The 18262-nt window shown below is 32.0% G+C and overlaps 1 protein-coding gene across 3 annotated transcripts; it reads right to left on the reverse strand.

Moving 5' to 3' along the window:
- Positions 1-1525: 1525 nt before the first annotated feature.
- On the reverse strand, positions 1526-12063 carry LOC141723770 (ribonuclease J-like). 3 transcript variants are annotated; one of them, XM_074525661.1, is made up of 18 exons: positions 11722-12063; positions 11287-11535; positions 10896-11124; positions 10334-10457; positions 9816-9872; positions 9004-9195; positions 8850-8927; positions 6732-6914; positions 6530-6610; positions 6154-6219; positions 5957-6049; positions 5299-5424; positions 5008-5121; positions 4804-4899; positions 4620-4717; positions 4086-4534; positions 3244-3671; positions 1526-1927 (listed from the first exon to the last, which is right to left on the reverse strand). In XM_074525661.1, exons 2-18 carry the CDS (start codon positions 11297-11299, stop codon positions 1832-1834), a joined length of 2523 nt encoding a protein of 840 aa, XP_074381762.1. In that variant the 5' UTR covers positions 11300-11535; positions 11722-12063; the 3' UTR covers positions 1526-1831. The 3 variants fall into 3 exon arrangements, with proteins under 3 accessions (XP_074381762.1, XP_074381761.1, XP_074381763.1); XM_074525660.1 differs by lacking the exon at positions 11287-11535; XM_074525662.1 differs by lacking the exons at positions 11287-11535; positions 11722-12063 and having other exon boundaries at positions 10348-10457; positions 10896-11034.
- Between the last annotated feature and the right edge of the window lie 6199 nt (positions 12064-18262).

Consider the following 18262-nt stretch of genomic DNA (forward strand, 5'->3'; position numbering starts at 1 on the left):
TCTTATTAGTTATTATATCCTTTATATATAATAAGTGTATAATAAGCATAAAAAACTTTTTATCCAAAATTTTGATCTTATACTTCAAAAAAATCTCAAATGTTGATCTGATATAATTAAAATAAACCGTTAAGATTATATCTTATTAGAATAAATATATTCTTAATAAAATAATAAATAAAAAATAATTATATTGTTTTAATACTATTCATACACCAATTGCAATACGATGTCCCAATATAATACTGAATAAAATATGATTAGAGATTAACCATTAACCAATCATAAATATAAATATGAATATAATATGATACAACAATAGATAAAATATGATTAGATATTGTACTGTAATTCAATTTCTCATCTGTCTCTTTCTCAACATATACATATTTGTTGCAACAATAGTACAACAAACTATCAAAATAAAAACAATATTGTAATAACTTCAGAAACAACGATATACATGTACATTAAAAAAAAGTTAAACTGCGCATCAGGCTATAAGCTAGTTTCTAGAATATTGCATTTATTTGTATCTATAAATCTATAAATATATTTATAATGGACCAATTGATTTTAAAACCAAAATTGCACAAAATGATTGTACTTGCGATTTAACATTTTAAAACGGCAAACCATTGGTTTAATGTGCTGATTGCGCGGTTTATCATCACCTGTTTGGTATAATATCCATGTGGTTCTCTTGATATACCCTACATTTGTTGAATGTACTCTCATCATCTAAATCAATACACATATATGATCTTAAATATGATCTAACCTAACGCTATCATATGTTATTGTTACAAATATTTTTTATAATAAATAGCATACTGCTTTAAATAATTTTTAAATATTATTTAATTATTAACCAAAATACAAATTCTAATATTATATTATAATAAACTATGCTTAATTTAATAATTATATATATATAAGTAATGTTTATTATTTTATGTTTTCCATTTATAAATATGTTATTATATTTATAAATGTAATAATTTTTTATTTTATAATATTTAATTTAAAATATTTTCATAAATATAAAAAAATAAAAATATTGTCATTAAATATTTTTGATTTAAATATATGTTTTATTTTCAATTGTATTAAATATAAATAGCTTAAATTAATTTTAACTGTATATTAAAAATTAAAAATAAAATAATATTTTGGATATAGCTAATGAATATAGCTAATACCACTGGAGTATAAATCCTTACAGATTCAACAAAATTTTAACAAAATTTTAGCTAATGGTGTTTTAGCTAACAAGTTTACCTAATGCCCTTGAAGATGCTCTTAGCCACAACATACTACTCTTCATCTCTTCCCGACAGCACATTTAACCACACCATACCTACCTATTAATGACCATAATGGAACCCGACAACACATTTAACCACACCATACCTACCTACCTTAATGACCTTAATGGAAAGCACACAAATGAACACATACCTTACCCCGACTGTGAACAGATACAGAATGAAGACAATATTTGTCATTACCGAACTTTTGTGAATAATATTCAAAATGTTACGAAACATGTTAAAAAAAAATTGGAACTCCAGTCGAAGTTCCTGATACAAAAACTGATACATGGCACCTGACCAAGACCAAAAATTACAGTCCCTAAAGATGTACATTGTCTTCATGAAATAATTTTACATTGATTTTATCCTAAACCCTATTCCTAAAATCAGCATTCCCCAAAATATATATATTAGATACAGAAATAATGAAAATACTAAGATGGACTACCTTCAATCTGGTGTTTTGGCTGTTTTACCGGCTCCTCTGAAGAACTTGTGTTGGTTCATGGTTGTCATTATTTTGTAAGTGTTGCTTCTAACTTTAATAATATACTATTCATGTCTTCAAAATAGGCCCAGCTCTTGTCACTTTCCACGTCTTTCTTGCATTCCTGTTCGCAAGAGTAATTGTGTAAGTTAAGCAAAGACCAGTAACAAACATTCATTTCAAGTAATATTGAATAGACATTTCCAAAATCTAGAAGTTCCACAAACTCCCACAGATCTGAAAATATCAAAATACTCAAGTCGCCAAATTTCTCAACAGATCTAAGATTTACCACTTTTGACTATCACTAATAATGTTATCTATTCAATTTTTTTTTACTGTTTTTACAAGGTTGACAATTTTTTTGCCTGCAATATTTTTCTCTGAATTTGCTACTGATTAAGAGTTCTCCACTAATTTAAATGTGAAGTTATATAACTTTTTTGCTAATTATAATTTTATAACTATTGTTGGAAATAATAATTCAAAATTATTTGAATTGTTTTTTTGGATTGATTTTGATTAGATTGTTAGAAATAGAGTTTAAATATTTATTAGATAACGTAGTTTTGTAGTTTTTGAATTTTAGATAAATGGTTAGAGTTATCTATTTGTTAGGTGTATGTACACCTATATAAAGAGGGTTACAGTGTATTTTTATATGTATGGCATCTGATAATAAAATTAAGTTTTGTTTTAGTTAACTATCTATCAATTATCATTTATTTTAAAAAATCTAACATGGTATCAGAGCTATTCGATTGAGTAAACCGGGCGTCAAAAACACAGCTACGTATGAATAAAGAAATGGAAGGCAAGGATGGTATTGTTGTGCTCTCAGAGATTCATGAAGAATGTGTCTCAAGGTGTTAAAAAAATAGATGTCTTTTGAGTTATTGGTGATTATGTGCATCATGAAGAAAAGTGGAGAGAAGTGCTCCAATGGTGATGGGAAGTACATCACTGGTCACTGGTCAATAGGAGAGTAATGCTCCTCGAAGAAATTAGGGAGACAAGTGCTCCTTAAAGAAATGGTGGAGAGAAGTACTCAACAACAATGGTGGTGGTGATGGGAAGTACATCACTGATTAAGCAAAATTTTGAATTAAGAGGGAGTGTTGGAAATAATAATTCAAAATTATTTGAATTATTTTTTTGGATTGATTTTGATTAGGTTGTTAGAAATAGAGTTTAAATATTTATTAGATAATGTAGTTTTTGAATTTTAGATAAGTGGTTAGGGTTATCTATTTGTTAGGTGTATTGGTAGAATGCACACCTATATAAAGAGGATTATAGTGTATTTTTATATGTATGGCATCTGATAATAAAATTAAGTTTTGTTTTAATTTACTTTTTAGTTTACTATCAATCAATTATCATTTATTTTAAAAAATCTAACTATGAAGCATATGCAGACAGTAATTATTCAGAACAAACCTCATATTTCTGAGTAAGAGACGCCCATAACGATTTACAGTGTCCTGGACTTCGGTTGATTCCGCAAGCTAATAGGCTTGCAGATATCTCTTCCCAAAGGGCCATCCTCCCCTTCAAAACTTGAAATCTACTACTTAGTTCCCCTCGAAATTGTATCAGTTTCTTAACTTCTTCGGGTTTCCATTTGTTCCTCTTTGCGGACTTAGAAGATTTTGGCGAGTCATCTTCATTACTTGCCTTCTTGGACATCTCCTTGCATTCCTCGAATGTAACAGCATCATTGCTATCATCTTGCAGACTATCAATTGCAGTTAACTCCATAAATGATTTCTGGATGTCATTAAAATCCTCGGGATTAGTGTCTGATATTCCAGAGTTTTTCCAAGTGTCTTCCTCTGGTAGAAGTCTCTCAGTTTCAGTACCATACTCTGCAAAAACAAGAAGCTAAAAGGTTTAGTAAAATATTAGAGCAGACAGATATTCGGCATGCTGCTAATTATACGGTTGCACCTTTGTTTGATGAAAGTAAATTGATACAGATGAGGACCAAATGAAAAGTATACACATCATGCAACTTTTTTCTTACTTGATTTAATAAAACTTGTATCCGTGAAGATATAAGAGAGACTGGTAATCTTTAATATAATTAAGAAACTGATGTATGGTGTACATTATTCAAGCAATTCAGTAATCTACAAAGGCACCACAATATAATGATAAATGATCATTCATATAGATGCGTGCAGCTCAGAAGGCATTAGGATACTTCCACATACAAAAAAATGCATATCATAGTATTGGAAATAAGATAATGCACTTATCAAAAGGAATCAATGTAAAACCTTCAGTTTCTTCCAGCCTGGTGTCTACTGAAAATGTGTGGTCATTGTCTTTTTCATCTTGTCTCCTATTTGATTTTTTGTTTTTGGCAAGTTCATTTATCCCTTTTCTCATTGCCCATAATCCAGAATTAACATGTGACCTCCCTGATAACCTTTCATTGATACCGTCAGCAAGCACCCCTGCTGGATTTTCTATAGCGATTGCAATGATATCGGGCCTTTTACTACTGTATTTCCTGACCATTTTCTTCATGACCTCGGAAACAATTCTTTCCATGTGGGCAAGAGGACAATTTACTGGACAACTTGACAGTGCAGCATGTGCTGCCTTGTGAAGTGCATCTAACAACTTACCTTTATCAAGCCATAAGCAACGTGTAGTGATTCTTATTTTACCCTTCAAGGTTTTTTCAAAGTCGTCAGTGGTTTGAGGGCGTAGAATTTCCATGCTGCAACAGAGATTTAAGGCTGCATAATACTGCTCGTAAACACAAGGAAAAGGTAATACATACCTTACAGCTAAAAGAGAATTACCTGACAACTATTATACCATCTGTGGCGATTCTTTGTCTTTCATCAACACAGAGTTCAGTAGAAGTACCAAACGCTTTGTCGCCGTCACTGTACATCAACTGCAGATTAAGAATAGTTATTCAGATTTATGAGAGAGGGAGAGAGAGAGAGAGAGAGAGAGAGAGAGAGAGAGAGAGAGAGCAACCTGCAAATTCTCTTTTCCTAGAGATACAAAACCATTTGACAACACCCTTCTGTTTCTCAGGTGTGAAACCCCAAGCATCTCTCCATTCTTTATGACCTGAACACTCAGAAAACACGAAACTGTAATTTACAAGATCAACATATAAAACAAATTACTAACCATAAGTTGTTAACAACTATCTCAAAAGTGAACCATATAACTTACAGCAGTGTGGCGAATGCCATTAGCTTTCCCTAACAATTCATGCTCTTTCAGGAATAAGAGTTCCCCGTGGATTGGTAAAAAATGTTGTGGCTTTACAATTCTTATCACTTCCTCCTTCAAAACCAAATTACATATTTTGAACATTTCTCATCTATTTAAAAAATTAAACAGGTCTTTAATTTTATAATTATATCAATCTTGGATAAGTACAGAAGGGTCACTTGATCAATGATAACACAACAGGATCTTCACAACACAAGCAACTTATCTCAATGTTAATAGAAATCTTACCAATTCCTCGCGATAAGCATGACCAGATGTATGCAGCTGCTCATTCCTACCCATCACTATAGTTGATCCAATCTCTGCTACACGGTTTAGCATTTTCATCACTCGAGTCTCGTTACCAGGGATTACCTACAAACAACAATAAATAAGCAACTGTAAGTCTGTGATAACATTACACTTCAAAATTAGTTCCTCAAAGTAGGGGTTTTTACAGTATAATGGATCGCCATAGCTGAATTTGGTTGAGAAGCCCAGATTATGTTAGGTTGAAGTACATATGAACGTAAGTTATGCACACCACAAATAGTTCATGCTGACAAACAAATTCATGGGACATTATATCAAACCCTCTAATAACGCTTGGATAAATTTTCCAACTTGAAGTACAGGAAACAATATAGATATCCCATGAAAGTACTCTTTAAGTGAAATTTAAGAGAGACTAAACTCGTGACTTCGAAGAACAAAATGGAATAGACAAGGAAAATAATTCATCTTTAAATCCATCCTCTATGTACATTCATCTATCGCCTATCTACATCATGTGTGTTTTGTATGTTACAAATGTACCTCCACAAGAATCTCAATTGACAATTAAATGATATCAAAGAAGAGGTTCTCATATGTATATTATAAAATAGATAGCCTATCTCTAGTTTACCTTGGCAGAGTATAAAATCACATCTTCTTTGCTCAATTTGAGTGAATGACTACATCCGTATGACGCAAGATTTAATGCCGCACGTGGTTCTGCCTGATACACCAGCAACATAGTCAAACATGACTCATGAGAGACTACATCGGATTTACTTGCTTTCTACAAGGAAGCTATCACTGGCAAGTCTCGCTGTGACTTACTTGGGAACCTGTTGTCACGATTAGCAAATCTTTTGGGGCATAAGCATCAATGTCTTCAATTTTCACCTATCCAGTATATAAAGCATCAGGATAGTATCAGGGTCAGATACTTATACATTGGAGGTGCAATGTTAATCCCATGTAAATAACAAAACAAAACAATAGCAATTATGTTAGACAACAGATCAAAATAAATATCATCAGGGTAATGCCACTTTTTCGATAGAAATATGTTCCAGCACATTTTCGCTTCTTTGTATGTTACTTCTTTTTCTCAGAAATTTATTCAGTCAGAATTCCTTATCAAGAGAATACCCAATTCGATAGCAGTGTATATGACTCAGGAAAACAGAAGAATGTATCTTTATGTCATTACCAAAGTTGACGGGTCAATTGGTGCCTTTCCATCTTTATATGCAGCATCAAGGTAAGTCCTTAATGACATCCCCACGAACACCTGAATGAAAATGATAAATTATATTTATATGTCTCAGATCTGAAGACAAGAGCATTCACACAACAAAATGACAATGAAACATAAATGGCATGCTGCATAATAAAGAATGTGCCACACATACCAGCTTTCTGCCAGTCAAATCAGCTGCTGCCTTAATGCTACCAAGTCGATGAATATTTGACGCAAATTGGGTGGTGATTACTCTTCCTTTCGCAGCAGATATATGCCTCAACAGTGAATTCGCCACAACAGTTTCACTAAATGTCCTCCCAGGTGACAGTATATTCGTTGAGTCACTCATCATCTAGAGAAAAAAACAAGCCTTGGTAAATATTTTGTGCATGTACATGTCATACAATCAATACTTAATAAAAATGTAAGGAACAAAAAGTATTTTACAACAAAAAGAAAGTCAGCTTGTTACATAATGTATAATAGCAAGAATACAGGTGATCATAACCATCTGTGTTTTGCATAGAATTCTTACAACCTAAAAGGCTAGAACTGTCTTTTAACAACCACATGCAGGTACCTGGGGTATATCAACTGCAGGTAATGAAACATGAAACCAAGGTAAATACACAGTGTGCTTCCTTACTATTATCATCATCATTCTTTTTTGCCTTTTTGAGAATGAATAGTTCAAATACATTCAGAAACTAGAGAATATGAGAACTTAATAATTCATAATCACAAGTTCACAACACCACAAAATTCTACTCACAGTATCTCCATTTTTCCAGCAAGTGTCGTGCTAGTTGATGTCGCAACAGTACCACTACCATGCAGTGTTCTAAAAAGGAAAGTTACTCATATAACTAAAGCATTATTAGCCAGCAGACTAATTGTTGACTGAACAGCGCATGATTTTCAGGGTGCCAGTGGAGAATCGAGAGAAATTAAATAGGAAAATAAAGAACCCCCCCCCAATTGCCCTATATTTTATCTTAAGTCTTGACCCTAAAACTACAGGGGAAGCTAAGGGCCTGTTTAGTTCAACTGTTTTCCAAAAAAAAAAAATCTAAGAAAATTAGAAAAACTAAAAACATGTTCAAATGCAAAATTTCAAAACAAAAAACTGAAAAAAATAGAAAATACGGTTTTCCCGTGTTTTCCAAATTATAACTACATATATGAAAAGTATGAAAAACAACATTTTGATGTTTTCTAAATCTAGAAAAGTAAAAAAAAACATGGATGATAGTTAAACACCTAAGATGATCCCTACCAAACACAAACATTTTTATATTTTTATCATTTTTAACTTTATATGATTAATTAACAATTTTGTAAGTTTATCTACAAAGTTAACAAAAATAATTAGCAGGGTAAACAACCAATATACTACTAACTAGTCTAACTTAATTTATGGACCTTATAAATTTTCAACACTATAAAATCATATTTTTAAATTAAAAAGTATAATACATATTTGTAATAAAAAAATTCGAAATAGTTTAATTTAACAATTATTTTGTTAGTTTGATTCAAATAATAATTATATAATTTTTTTACTATTAAAATTTACATTATAGGAGAGAACTTAATAATATAATAACTAATAATTTATATGTTAGATGAATAAAGAAAAGACTCCCGACTAGAACTTAGTTATGAGTTATTTCGTAAAAATTCTACAAAATTTTTGTATATAATTATTAATTTTTAATAAAATCTACAAAATTGTATATATATTTAGAGTCATATAATTATAAAGTTTCATTATTGAACCTATTCATATTTTATTTGTCAATCTTTAATTATATTTTATCTAAAAAAGTTACTTTAAAGATGTTAAGGAAATATGTATATACAATTAATTTATGAAACGTTAAAATTATTTTACTAGTTGCTCTTCTATATATTTACTCAAATTATTTCGTCATTTATTTAATATTTCTAAGAAAACTGACCATAGATTATTTTGGCATTTGGAACACATTTTCTCAGTTTTCAACTGTTTTCTTAGAAATGAAAATTTTAGAAACACGGAAAATAGAAAAGTGGAAAAAATTTCCACAAAGAAACAACCCCTAAATGATTCCAGTTTCCATATAATTTGTATTGCTACTCAAAATTAAAAATTATTTACATATCAACAATTGTTCCAGACTCCTTAAAATTCAGACCTTATCGAGGTTTCTACTTTTGGACTGTCGCGGATATAATAAAACAAAAAAGAAAAATTACCACCGGCCATAAACAGTACAATTGTGTGTGAAAATTAACATCCACTTACCAATGTGACACCTTCTTTGGAGAGTTCCTCCAGGCCTTCACGGTCAAAAACTTTGCCATCCAGGGGTGTTTCATCAATCTGATTCAAGGAGAGTTTTCATCAAGTTGTATGCATTTTCTCATATGAGAACAGGTTTAAAGACACTAAATACTACCTTCCAGTCTCCTGTGTGAAGAATTGTCCCATCTGCACAACGGAGAACCAGTCCAGAACAATCAGGTATAGAATGGGTGACTCTAATGGGTTCTATTTCAAATGGCCCAGCGTTAAATTTCCTTTTTGTCCTAAATGTCTTAAGCCTTGACGGAACAAAGATCCCAAACTCCTTCAACCGCCTCTTGATAAGCTGCTCAAGAAACGAGGAATATCAACAAACAAATATTTTATATATGCATAGACTATATAGCTTGGGGCAGGTAAGGATCTTATTAGACTCTCTCAGTCTTTATTCTTCCAATTATTTTCCTTCTCCCTGTAAGTAGTTATTTAATCAATAAACCTAAAGGGAAAAAACATTAACACAACTTAAGCCCAAAGCACGTCTACCCTCTAAGTTGCACTACAACAAAAAAATCAGTACTAAATGAATAAGGATATAAATATTAAATGTCTAACTAAGCAAAGAGCGGGGACCAAAACCAGCCAAGCATATAGATAACTAAAGAATTATAGTAAATTAAACTATACAAGTATTATCATCTAAACTACCCAAAAGTATATATAAATATAGACATAACAAAAACATATAACTTGGGCAAAAAAACATATAACTATATAGGTGTTAGCAATAATAGGTGAATGACAAACATTTGCATACAACTTCTACATACATTGTGCCAGGTTTCATAAATATCGAGGAAGATGTAGTAAGAAGTCAAAAATGCTCGAATGATGGTTTGGTTCAATTACTATGATATGGTGGTCAGAATGCAAGACACGATTATAGTAGTTTTACTTGTCACAAACCTCCATTGTGAAAGATGACGCAAATATTGGTGTGCGTGGATCCAACGCTGGAATAACCTACATTGATGTGAAGGAAAGAAGGAAGAAAGGATTAGTATTAGCAACGTTGTAACTTGTAAGAGTGAGAGTGAACATATTGAAAAAGTGTGACTACCTATTATAGTTATATTTGCTTTATAATCAATTACTAAAGACTCCAAAAACCTCTATTGTAAAAACTGCATGTAAACCAATTTTACGCAAACAAATCAGATGATCCACTGGAGATTTCTGTTGTAAGAAGAAATCCGTTATGAATGTAGAATCATTTTCCAGTCCCGAACAGAAAGATCATTTAAATTTTTTCGAAATTAATCCCAAAACACAAAAACAGACTTCTTTTAATCTAAAGTAGATTAATTTAGCAGAATTTAAAACCCCTAACGTACAATATAGCATACAAGCTACATAGCTTTACTGTTGGCTTACTCTTATAAGAGATTGTTACTTTTAGCCTAGGAACGGAATAGAAACTTTACCCAAGGCAACGCACCAATGTGATCTTCGTGCCCATGCGTTATGATAACTGCTTCAATTTTGTGGCTCCATTTTTTGATAAATGTTGTATCGGGTATGATCTTCTGGATACCAAGCTCATCATCACTAAAATGCATGGCAGAAATCCACAAGAGAATTAGAGGAAATATGACGAGGGGTTAAAAAAAGTATATTTGACATCAGTCACCAACTTCAAGTTGTACTATGTAACACAATAGAATTAAGTTAAAAGGCATTCAAAAACAATTATAGTAGCAATAATAATAACAATACAGTAAGTTTATCTGCTGTTAAAAATACAAGCACCATTATTTTAAAAAAAAATCATCAATTTTCACAATTCACAATGGAAAATATATTGAAGGTTCTGATATTCCTAATGGGCTGGTCCTGGATTCATAATATATTTTTACGATGTTCAGTATAAACACGAGCCCGCCGCAAATGTGCAAGGCACAGAACATCAAATGTGTGCTTCCAAGATATATATTCTTCAGATATTGACGAGTAATGAACAAATGCAATGCATTTACAGACACTTACTCTGGAAACATGACACCAGCATCAATCAGAATATACCGATCAAAATTTCCAACAAGCATGCAATTCATTCCTATTTCTCCTAGGCCACCAATTGGTAGAACACGTAGAGGCGGGCCATCAGCTCCTTCATAAAAATGTTCCATCTTTCGTTTTACAGAATCTTCCATGCTCTTTCTTGCCCCTTCTAACCTTCCTGATCTTTTTCGGGGTCCTTTTGATCCTATTCTACCTGTAGCAAGGCCACATACAGCAATCAAACACAAACAGGTTGCAACAAAGAACATGCAGATTATAATACGACACATGACATGGTATTAGCAAAAATATTACAAAAAGCTTGGATTTGAAGGAAAGGTAGCATAAGCTAAATTTTAAAGAAAAAGTAAAAGACCTAGCAGATACATCCATGAACTGTATACGGCATCTACAAATTATGTATGTCTGCAACAGAGAAACACATAACACCAAAACACATTCACTCGGCGGTTGGTTCTTTAAAAAAACATATACAAAATGAGGTCCCAAAACTTCAAATTTGCACGTAGATGCAGCTACAACACACAACAGTCTCACAATTGATTCTGAAAGGAGAGGGTCACAATGACCAGGCAGCATCCCACCAACTGTACACACTAACATCCTGTGACAATAATCGAATAAATCTATTACTACTGTCACATACATAAACTATCATTCCATCAAGACAGCTTCATCAAGAAACTTGAGCAAAAAAATATCTTTTTCATATAATTTGCACATACACAAAACTAAAAACAAAAGTAAACCAATTATACACACATAAATACAAAGTAAAAGAAGCAGAAACCTGTAGTAGTAGCAGATGGAAGTGAGCAAGAAATGAAGCTCCTGTTACAATTAGGCCTACTAAACCAAAACTTGTATGGATAAAGATGCATTGTACTAAATGCAATAGCCATTTTATTATCTGGGCACTCTTTATTTTCACCAAATTACAAGTAAATTTAGTAAAGATTCAACCTTTCATTCATATATATGAGTAAAGTGTTCATAAATTTGAAACCACTGGGTACAAAATAGAGGGTTGTAAGTTTTTGAGGGTTTAAGAAGAAGAAACGAAGGGGAAAGATAGAGAATTAAAGATAGATACAGGGTTTTATGTAATCTTGTTTTTCTCGGCCAAATCTTGATTATCCTGTTTGGAAAAAAACTGTTATTTTTAATTAAAGCCCATGCCCATTTTCAGGATTGATGGCCCTCTTGGGGCATGTTAGGGTAACATAGTTTTATAACTTAATAGTCAATTGTGCCCGCTACGTTTTGGCATCATAAAAATGAATCAAAATTTAAAATATATGAATGAAATTTTAATTTATGTATAAACCTTAATTGTATAATTGATATGAACTTATATAAATAATGGTGCATGCTGCGCTTAGGCGTTCTAAAATTAGAATTATGTTTTCTATAGTCATTACGTTATCTTGTCAAATTTGGATGCTTTAAAAAAAATAGTGTTGCTTAAAAAAATACTCTAGTTTGAATTGGTCTATTTTTAAATGTGATTAAGTTTTAAAGCTATTGGAAAAAAATTGAATTGATATAAATATTAAATAGTATATTGTACGGTATAATTTTTAGCCCAGTTATTCTGATTATATTACCTTCAAAATTAAAAGAGTATATTAGTGTAATTGTTTAACTGGTTTGACACAATAAAGATAAATAATGTTGTACAAAGAGATTTAATGGTTTATATTGTACAATACATATATTGGCCAAAAAGAAAATGAAGACAACTTTATTAATAAATATATTACTGTAACTGTCTAGCTTGTTTGACATAATCAAAAAATTAATTAGTGTCTTTAATACTCCATTACCCAAACTACTCAACTGTCTCTATTAGTGCACAGTTACAACTCTACTTAGTAACCCAAAAAATAGCAAAAAATAATAGTTTAGGCAAAGGCTATATTGGAATAAGAAGGAATTGAGAAAAGGAAGGATGGATATGGAAGATGTGAAAATCAGCTTCGTATGCAACAACATCGGGGCTAATTACAGGTGTGGAGAACTTGTAAGTTATTTTTTTAGATAGAACCATTTGTTTAATGTTTATAAGTATTCAAAGTTGTGTTTTTTCGTGTAATTTTGTGAAGGTGTTTCCTGAAGGTGTTTCCTGAGACCTTTTCATCTTACCATGGTCACTTGATTCCCGAGAATGTTGAGATTCATGTCGAGAAAAATGATTTACGTACCTGGTTTGATAAAGTTTGTGACGGTGGCAAGAAGATCGATGGTCTTACTGCTTTAATGGATTTTTACTTGTTGAAACCATACCATTTGGTGGTTCTACAGTATGATGGTAATCATAGGTTTTGCATGCAAATATTTAGTCCTTATGCAGTTGAATTGAAGCCACCAAATGAGCAAAGGATAACACATGGTGCATCATTGTGTGATGATGAAGCTATTGAAAGGTTTCGTTGTGATTTTAATTATAATGCAATATCAAGTTTAATCGTAGTTTATAGCTTGGTAATTGAACCTTAGCATTTGATCGGTGATGACTCAATAACAGTAAGTAGCTTATCATTAGTAAAGAATAAAAAAAAATTGTTAGGAGTACTTTCTAAATTATTATGGTATCATAGGTCATTGATGGGAATGCATGTATGATACTTGGACTTGCTTGTAGTTGTTCCATGATTTCATTGAGATTTGGACAGCATGTTTTTACTGTTGATGTTAAGTGGAAGAAGGGATGTGATTGTTTTGGAAAATTATGGGTGCAATGTGTTCAATCTTTAAATTTATCACAAGGCGACATAATTACATTCCACAAGAGCTTAGATGGTTCAACTATAGATGTTTCGCTGTTTAAAATGGAACTTGCACCAAAAGAGCTCTATCTCAGAGGTAACTTCTTCTGCCTTATCCAGTATAGTGGTAGTCTTCTATTTTTAAAGTTTCATATGAAACATAAAAGAATTAGAATGTATTGATTGTATAATCTATTGATTGTATCAGATGTTTTTACCGGTAAAATAAGCTTCAGATTCTTCAAGATAGTATGTGAAAATGCTTTGGAAACATGGGAAATTGTAAGTTAAGTTTAATGTTCAAGTATATTAGCATGTTGACTGTAGTTTAATCATTTGACCATTGCAGATGTTATTTGTGATGACGAAAAGGTTTAAATAGCTAACCGGTTTTTTAAATGATAGGTACTACCGCATTTATTTGTGTCATTATATGGTAGGCAGTTGAGTAGCACGATTAGGATAAACCTTAGAGGTGGAATATCAACGAATCTTTTTTATACGTTGACCAATGGGAAAATACATTCCATGCAGAATTTTTTTTCGAAAATATCATGTGGAGAAGGACTACATCATATTCTTCACATATGTTGGTTTTTCTGAGTTTTATGTTTCAGTATATGATTTTGTTTTTCTGGACCATCTCCGTGATTTAGATGGTTATTTATGTTTTGAAGACTTTGAATGTAAACTCTGTACCCCGCCTGTTGTTTCTTCGGCTGATGTCGTGAATGGTATGTTATATTGTAAGATATATAGATTGCAGTAATACTGACGAAGTTATTGCAAAAAATGTTATTAGAGTTAGTCCTGTTAGTTAAATGGGGTTCTCATATATTTTCCTACATGTTACAGATTCAGATTCTGAATCATTTTCGGAGGAGTTGGAAATTGCACCAACCAACAATGATAATGATGAAGGTATAAAAAAAATTATTTAGAAAAGAAAAAATCCGTGAGGGGGGAGCTCTAATTTGTTCTATGTTGGCAATGCAGATGCTTTTGTAGTACTTGATGAAGAGCCATTGTCATTTCTTGTGGTACTGTCTAAATGTCATGTTGACGGAAGATGTCACGGAGTGGTAAGTGGGCATATTTGCATAATTCATGTAAATAACCATTATTAAGAATGGTTTGTATTATGTAATTGTACTGGTAAGGACATTAGTATGTTGACTTATGGTGCCAAATATTACCTTCATTAATTATGTTTTATTATGTATTAGGACATTGGAAGAGATTTATTCCCTGTCTATTCCCAATTGGGCAGAAGAAGCAATATTACATTGATCTATGGTGGGAGACAGTGGATTGTTCAAGCGCTGAAAGATGGTAGACGTTGCAGGTTTGGTATTGGCCGGATGGACTTCATCATTGATAATAGTCTTGCTATTGACAATGAATTGCTTTTTATATATGTTGGGCACTCTAGTTTCCAGGTACTGCTTATGCTTTAGGGTGGTTATATGTTATGTTCTAAGACACCGGACTATCTGTATTTGACCTCTTTTGTATGACTGTAAGATGTACTTGCTGTATTTTCTTATATTTTGTTAAGCATTATTGGCATTAGTAAGTGATTAATAGAACAAATCTATTGCGCACTTAGTTTGCCAAAACCTCCTTTGAAAATGACGCGGCGTACTAATTATTTATGTTGTTAACTCACTTCACAAGTAATGGTGAATAGATACACCTCAATTTTTTTAACGTTACTAATACATTACGGCTTAAAAATACTGTAAAGTGAATAAGATAGTAGTGTTGACAGAGAAGTACATCCTTGGTATGAACTGCAATATTATCTAGTAGTTCTGTGAAACTGAATCCAGTTGATAGGAAGAAGAGGATGCCTGTATATTAAATCAAATAAAGTTATTTTCTGATTCGTCAAACAAATTAGGATAAGCTGAAAACATGCATATATTTGTTATCTCCACAAAAGACTCTTGAATTGGTTTAGGCTGTAATTCATCATCATTACTTATGGGAATCATAGTAATAATATCAATAGCAGTATAGACAGTGGACTTGAACTTTATATTTTCTTTTTTAATCATAAGCTTCATCAAGTAGGTATTATGTTAAATTGACTTCAAGAATGGTGGAAAAGTCTTCTCGTTTCCCTACGAAATGAGGAAAACCAAATTGTTATCAGATTATAAATTTTGTACTAAAATCAAATATCATAGTTTTCATTTACCTTAACCATCACTTCACCAACATCCTTCACATAAAATTTCTGACCTGCTTTGTTCTCCAAAATAATTCCAATATCGCCAGTGGTATCGCAAGCAGTCAAGGGTAGCTCATACCTACGGAATAACAATAAAGGTGATATATTATAATTTCTATTGAATGGTTTCATGTAAGAGGAATATGAAAGTTAAGTTAAATTATCATTTTAGAGGATATGGAACATCTCTGGCGCAGTTATGGCAGTACTGTGTTTCATCAACACTGGTAGTTGGATGATAACATGATGTGCAAAATTTGCGGAACCATTTTTCCGTCTCTGGAACATTCATCACTTTTAAGTGGCAAAAGCATTTCTTCTGCTTAGACATGATGAATGCAAAAAATACATATTTTACTTTACATTAAATCTATCACATCTATAATTCTAAAAGTAAAGAAGGAGACGAACATCAGTGTACTCATCACCAAGATCTTTTATCTCAGACACCTTAAGAGTCAACGGAGGTTCTGCCTTCCTCTTCACATTCATAATATCTACATACTGTGGGAGTTTCAACCTGCATTTAGTTTTAGTTACGAAATGTAGTCACGAAACAAAATGATAAAAGACGATATAAAGTGTGGAGTAGAAATTCTAATTAGTATTAAGAACATACGTATTCCTCATTTGAAGAGAACTATGGTGGTTACAATTTATATAATATGAAGTAGCTCCTATATTAGAAACATCTACTTCATCTGCAATCAGAACTTTCAAAGTAAGTACAAAATTTGATACTTTATATGCTAAAATTAATAAAGTAGTAAGTGTCATGATACGGACTTTGCCACAATGTGATCCTTGCACAACTTATGAAAATGATAAGAGGATATTCCCAGTCATGTTGCAATGTTTCGCTGAATTGTTCGATAAAAGCATCCCAGAATGTAACTCTTACTGAGGTGGTTCCATCTGATATATAGAATTTCATCTGTGATTGCTGCTGATTTAGCTTGTTAGTAAATCTGGAAATCCGGATTTCTGGATCTTGAATCACTCCAATCACATCTAAGACCATAATTAAAAAAGATTCTTGAACAGTAATATCATATTGCGAATTCTATAAAATAATGTGGTTTGACGGGTACCTGTAAGATATGTGGTTTATTCCGTTAGTTCCTTCAAATCAGCAAGTTTATAGAAATCGAACACCGCCTTCTCAATGCATAACTCAGTTTCATCAATATCACAAATCTTGGTTTCCTTTGAGAGTACAATTTGCATTTCTTTCATGACAGGGCGAGATTTCTCTTCACTTGGGTAAATTTTTACAGTAAATTTTTTAAAAAGATATATATTTCCTATTTCTAGTGCTGACTCTAAAAGATCTGCAGCAACAGCAGGGACAAATGCATGGATTCGCCATCTCTATAAATGAAGTTGTAACGTCTTAAATTATAATGTGAATGTAAATTAGTAGATGTTATGAGATAAAGGATTTTGGAGTTGATATTACCTTACTATCCAGCAATAGGAGATTGAATGGTTTGAATGGAGCACCTGTGGTTTTGTTGTATCCTCTCCTAAGATTTAGAACCCTAGCAGGAACCTTCCAGTCATATTTACCTTTGCGTAAATCTTTAAAAGAGTCGTACATTTTGTTATCCATTTCACTTAACGCACTATTTTTCTTTTCTCAATTCTACACTTTGTTCAGTAGTACTATGCTTGTGCATGAGATTCTGGTTATACAAGAATACCGATTCATGTTAATTAATGCATTCAGATTTGATTCAACTTATTTGTAGTCTGTCATGATCTTAATTTAATGTCATCCGCCTATTTCATGTATTCTGGTAATACATGGGAAAATTACATTGAAGATATGATGTATGGTAGGTTGTGAGAATTTAATACTTGAATGTCTTCTCGTAAGATAAAATTAAAATTTGATGTTACATTTTTCGCAAATAAAGTGCCAATATTCTGAGCTCTAGGCAAAAGCATTACTGTTGTGAATATGTTGTGTACTTGATGATTATCTAAACAAAACATCTAAGTAAATTTTACTTAGTGAAATAATGTAGCACTCGACGGATAAGAATTATAGTCCCGACGGATAACTCGTTTTAGTCCCGACGGATGAGTAACTTATTATCCATCGAGTGAGTAGCTTATGTAATAATAAGTTTGTAGCACAGTGTTGTATGCACCTTTGTATAGAATATGTAGTAGTATATAAGTCATGTTGACTTTAACTAGATATGCAGAATAGGTTGATTAACTGTACATAAGCAATGTCTTGTAATTCTGTATAAGTGAAATGAAGTCAAGTGCCAAAATAGCTATCAACGGATGCTTAACAAAGCTTCGACGGATGATCA

This window comes from Apium graveolens, chromosome 5 (assembly GCF_009905375.1).
Source record: "Apium graveolens cultivar Ventura chromosome 5, ASM990537v1, whole genome shotgun sequence".
NCBI classification, from domain to species: Eukaryota; Viridiplantae; Streptophyta; class Magnoliopsida; order Apiales; family Apiaceae; genus Apium; species Apium graveolens.

Bases quoted from the DNA above. Each gene is read 5' to 3' on its own strand.
- LOC141723770 (XM_074525660.1), bottom strand. From the start codon at position 11,833: ATGGCTATTGCATTTAGTACAATGCATCTTTATCCATACAAGTTTTGG. The intron at 6,611-6,731 runs GTATGTGTGGCA...ATTTTCATTCAG, and splicing joins ATTTGACTGGCAGAAAGCTG to GTGTTCGTGGGGATGTCATT. The intron at 4,900-5,007 runs GTAAGTTATATG...CTGAGTGTTCAG, and splicing joins ATGGCATTCGCCACACTGCT to GTCATAAAGAATGGAGAGAT.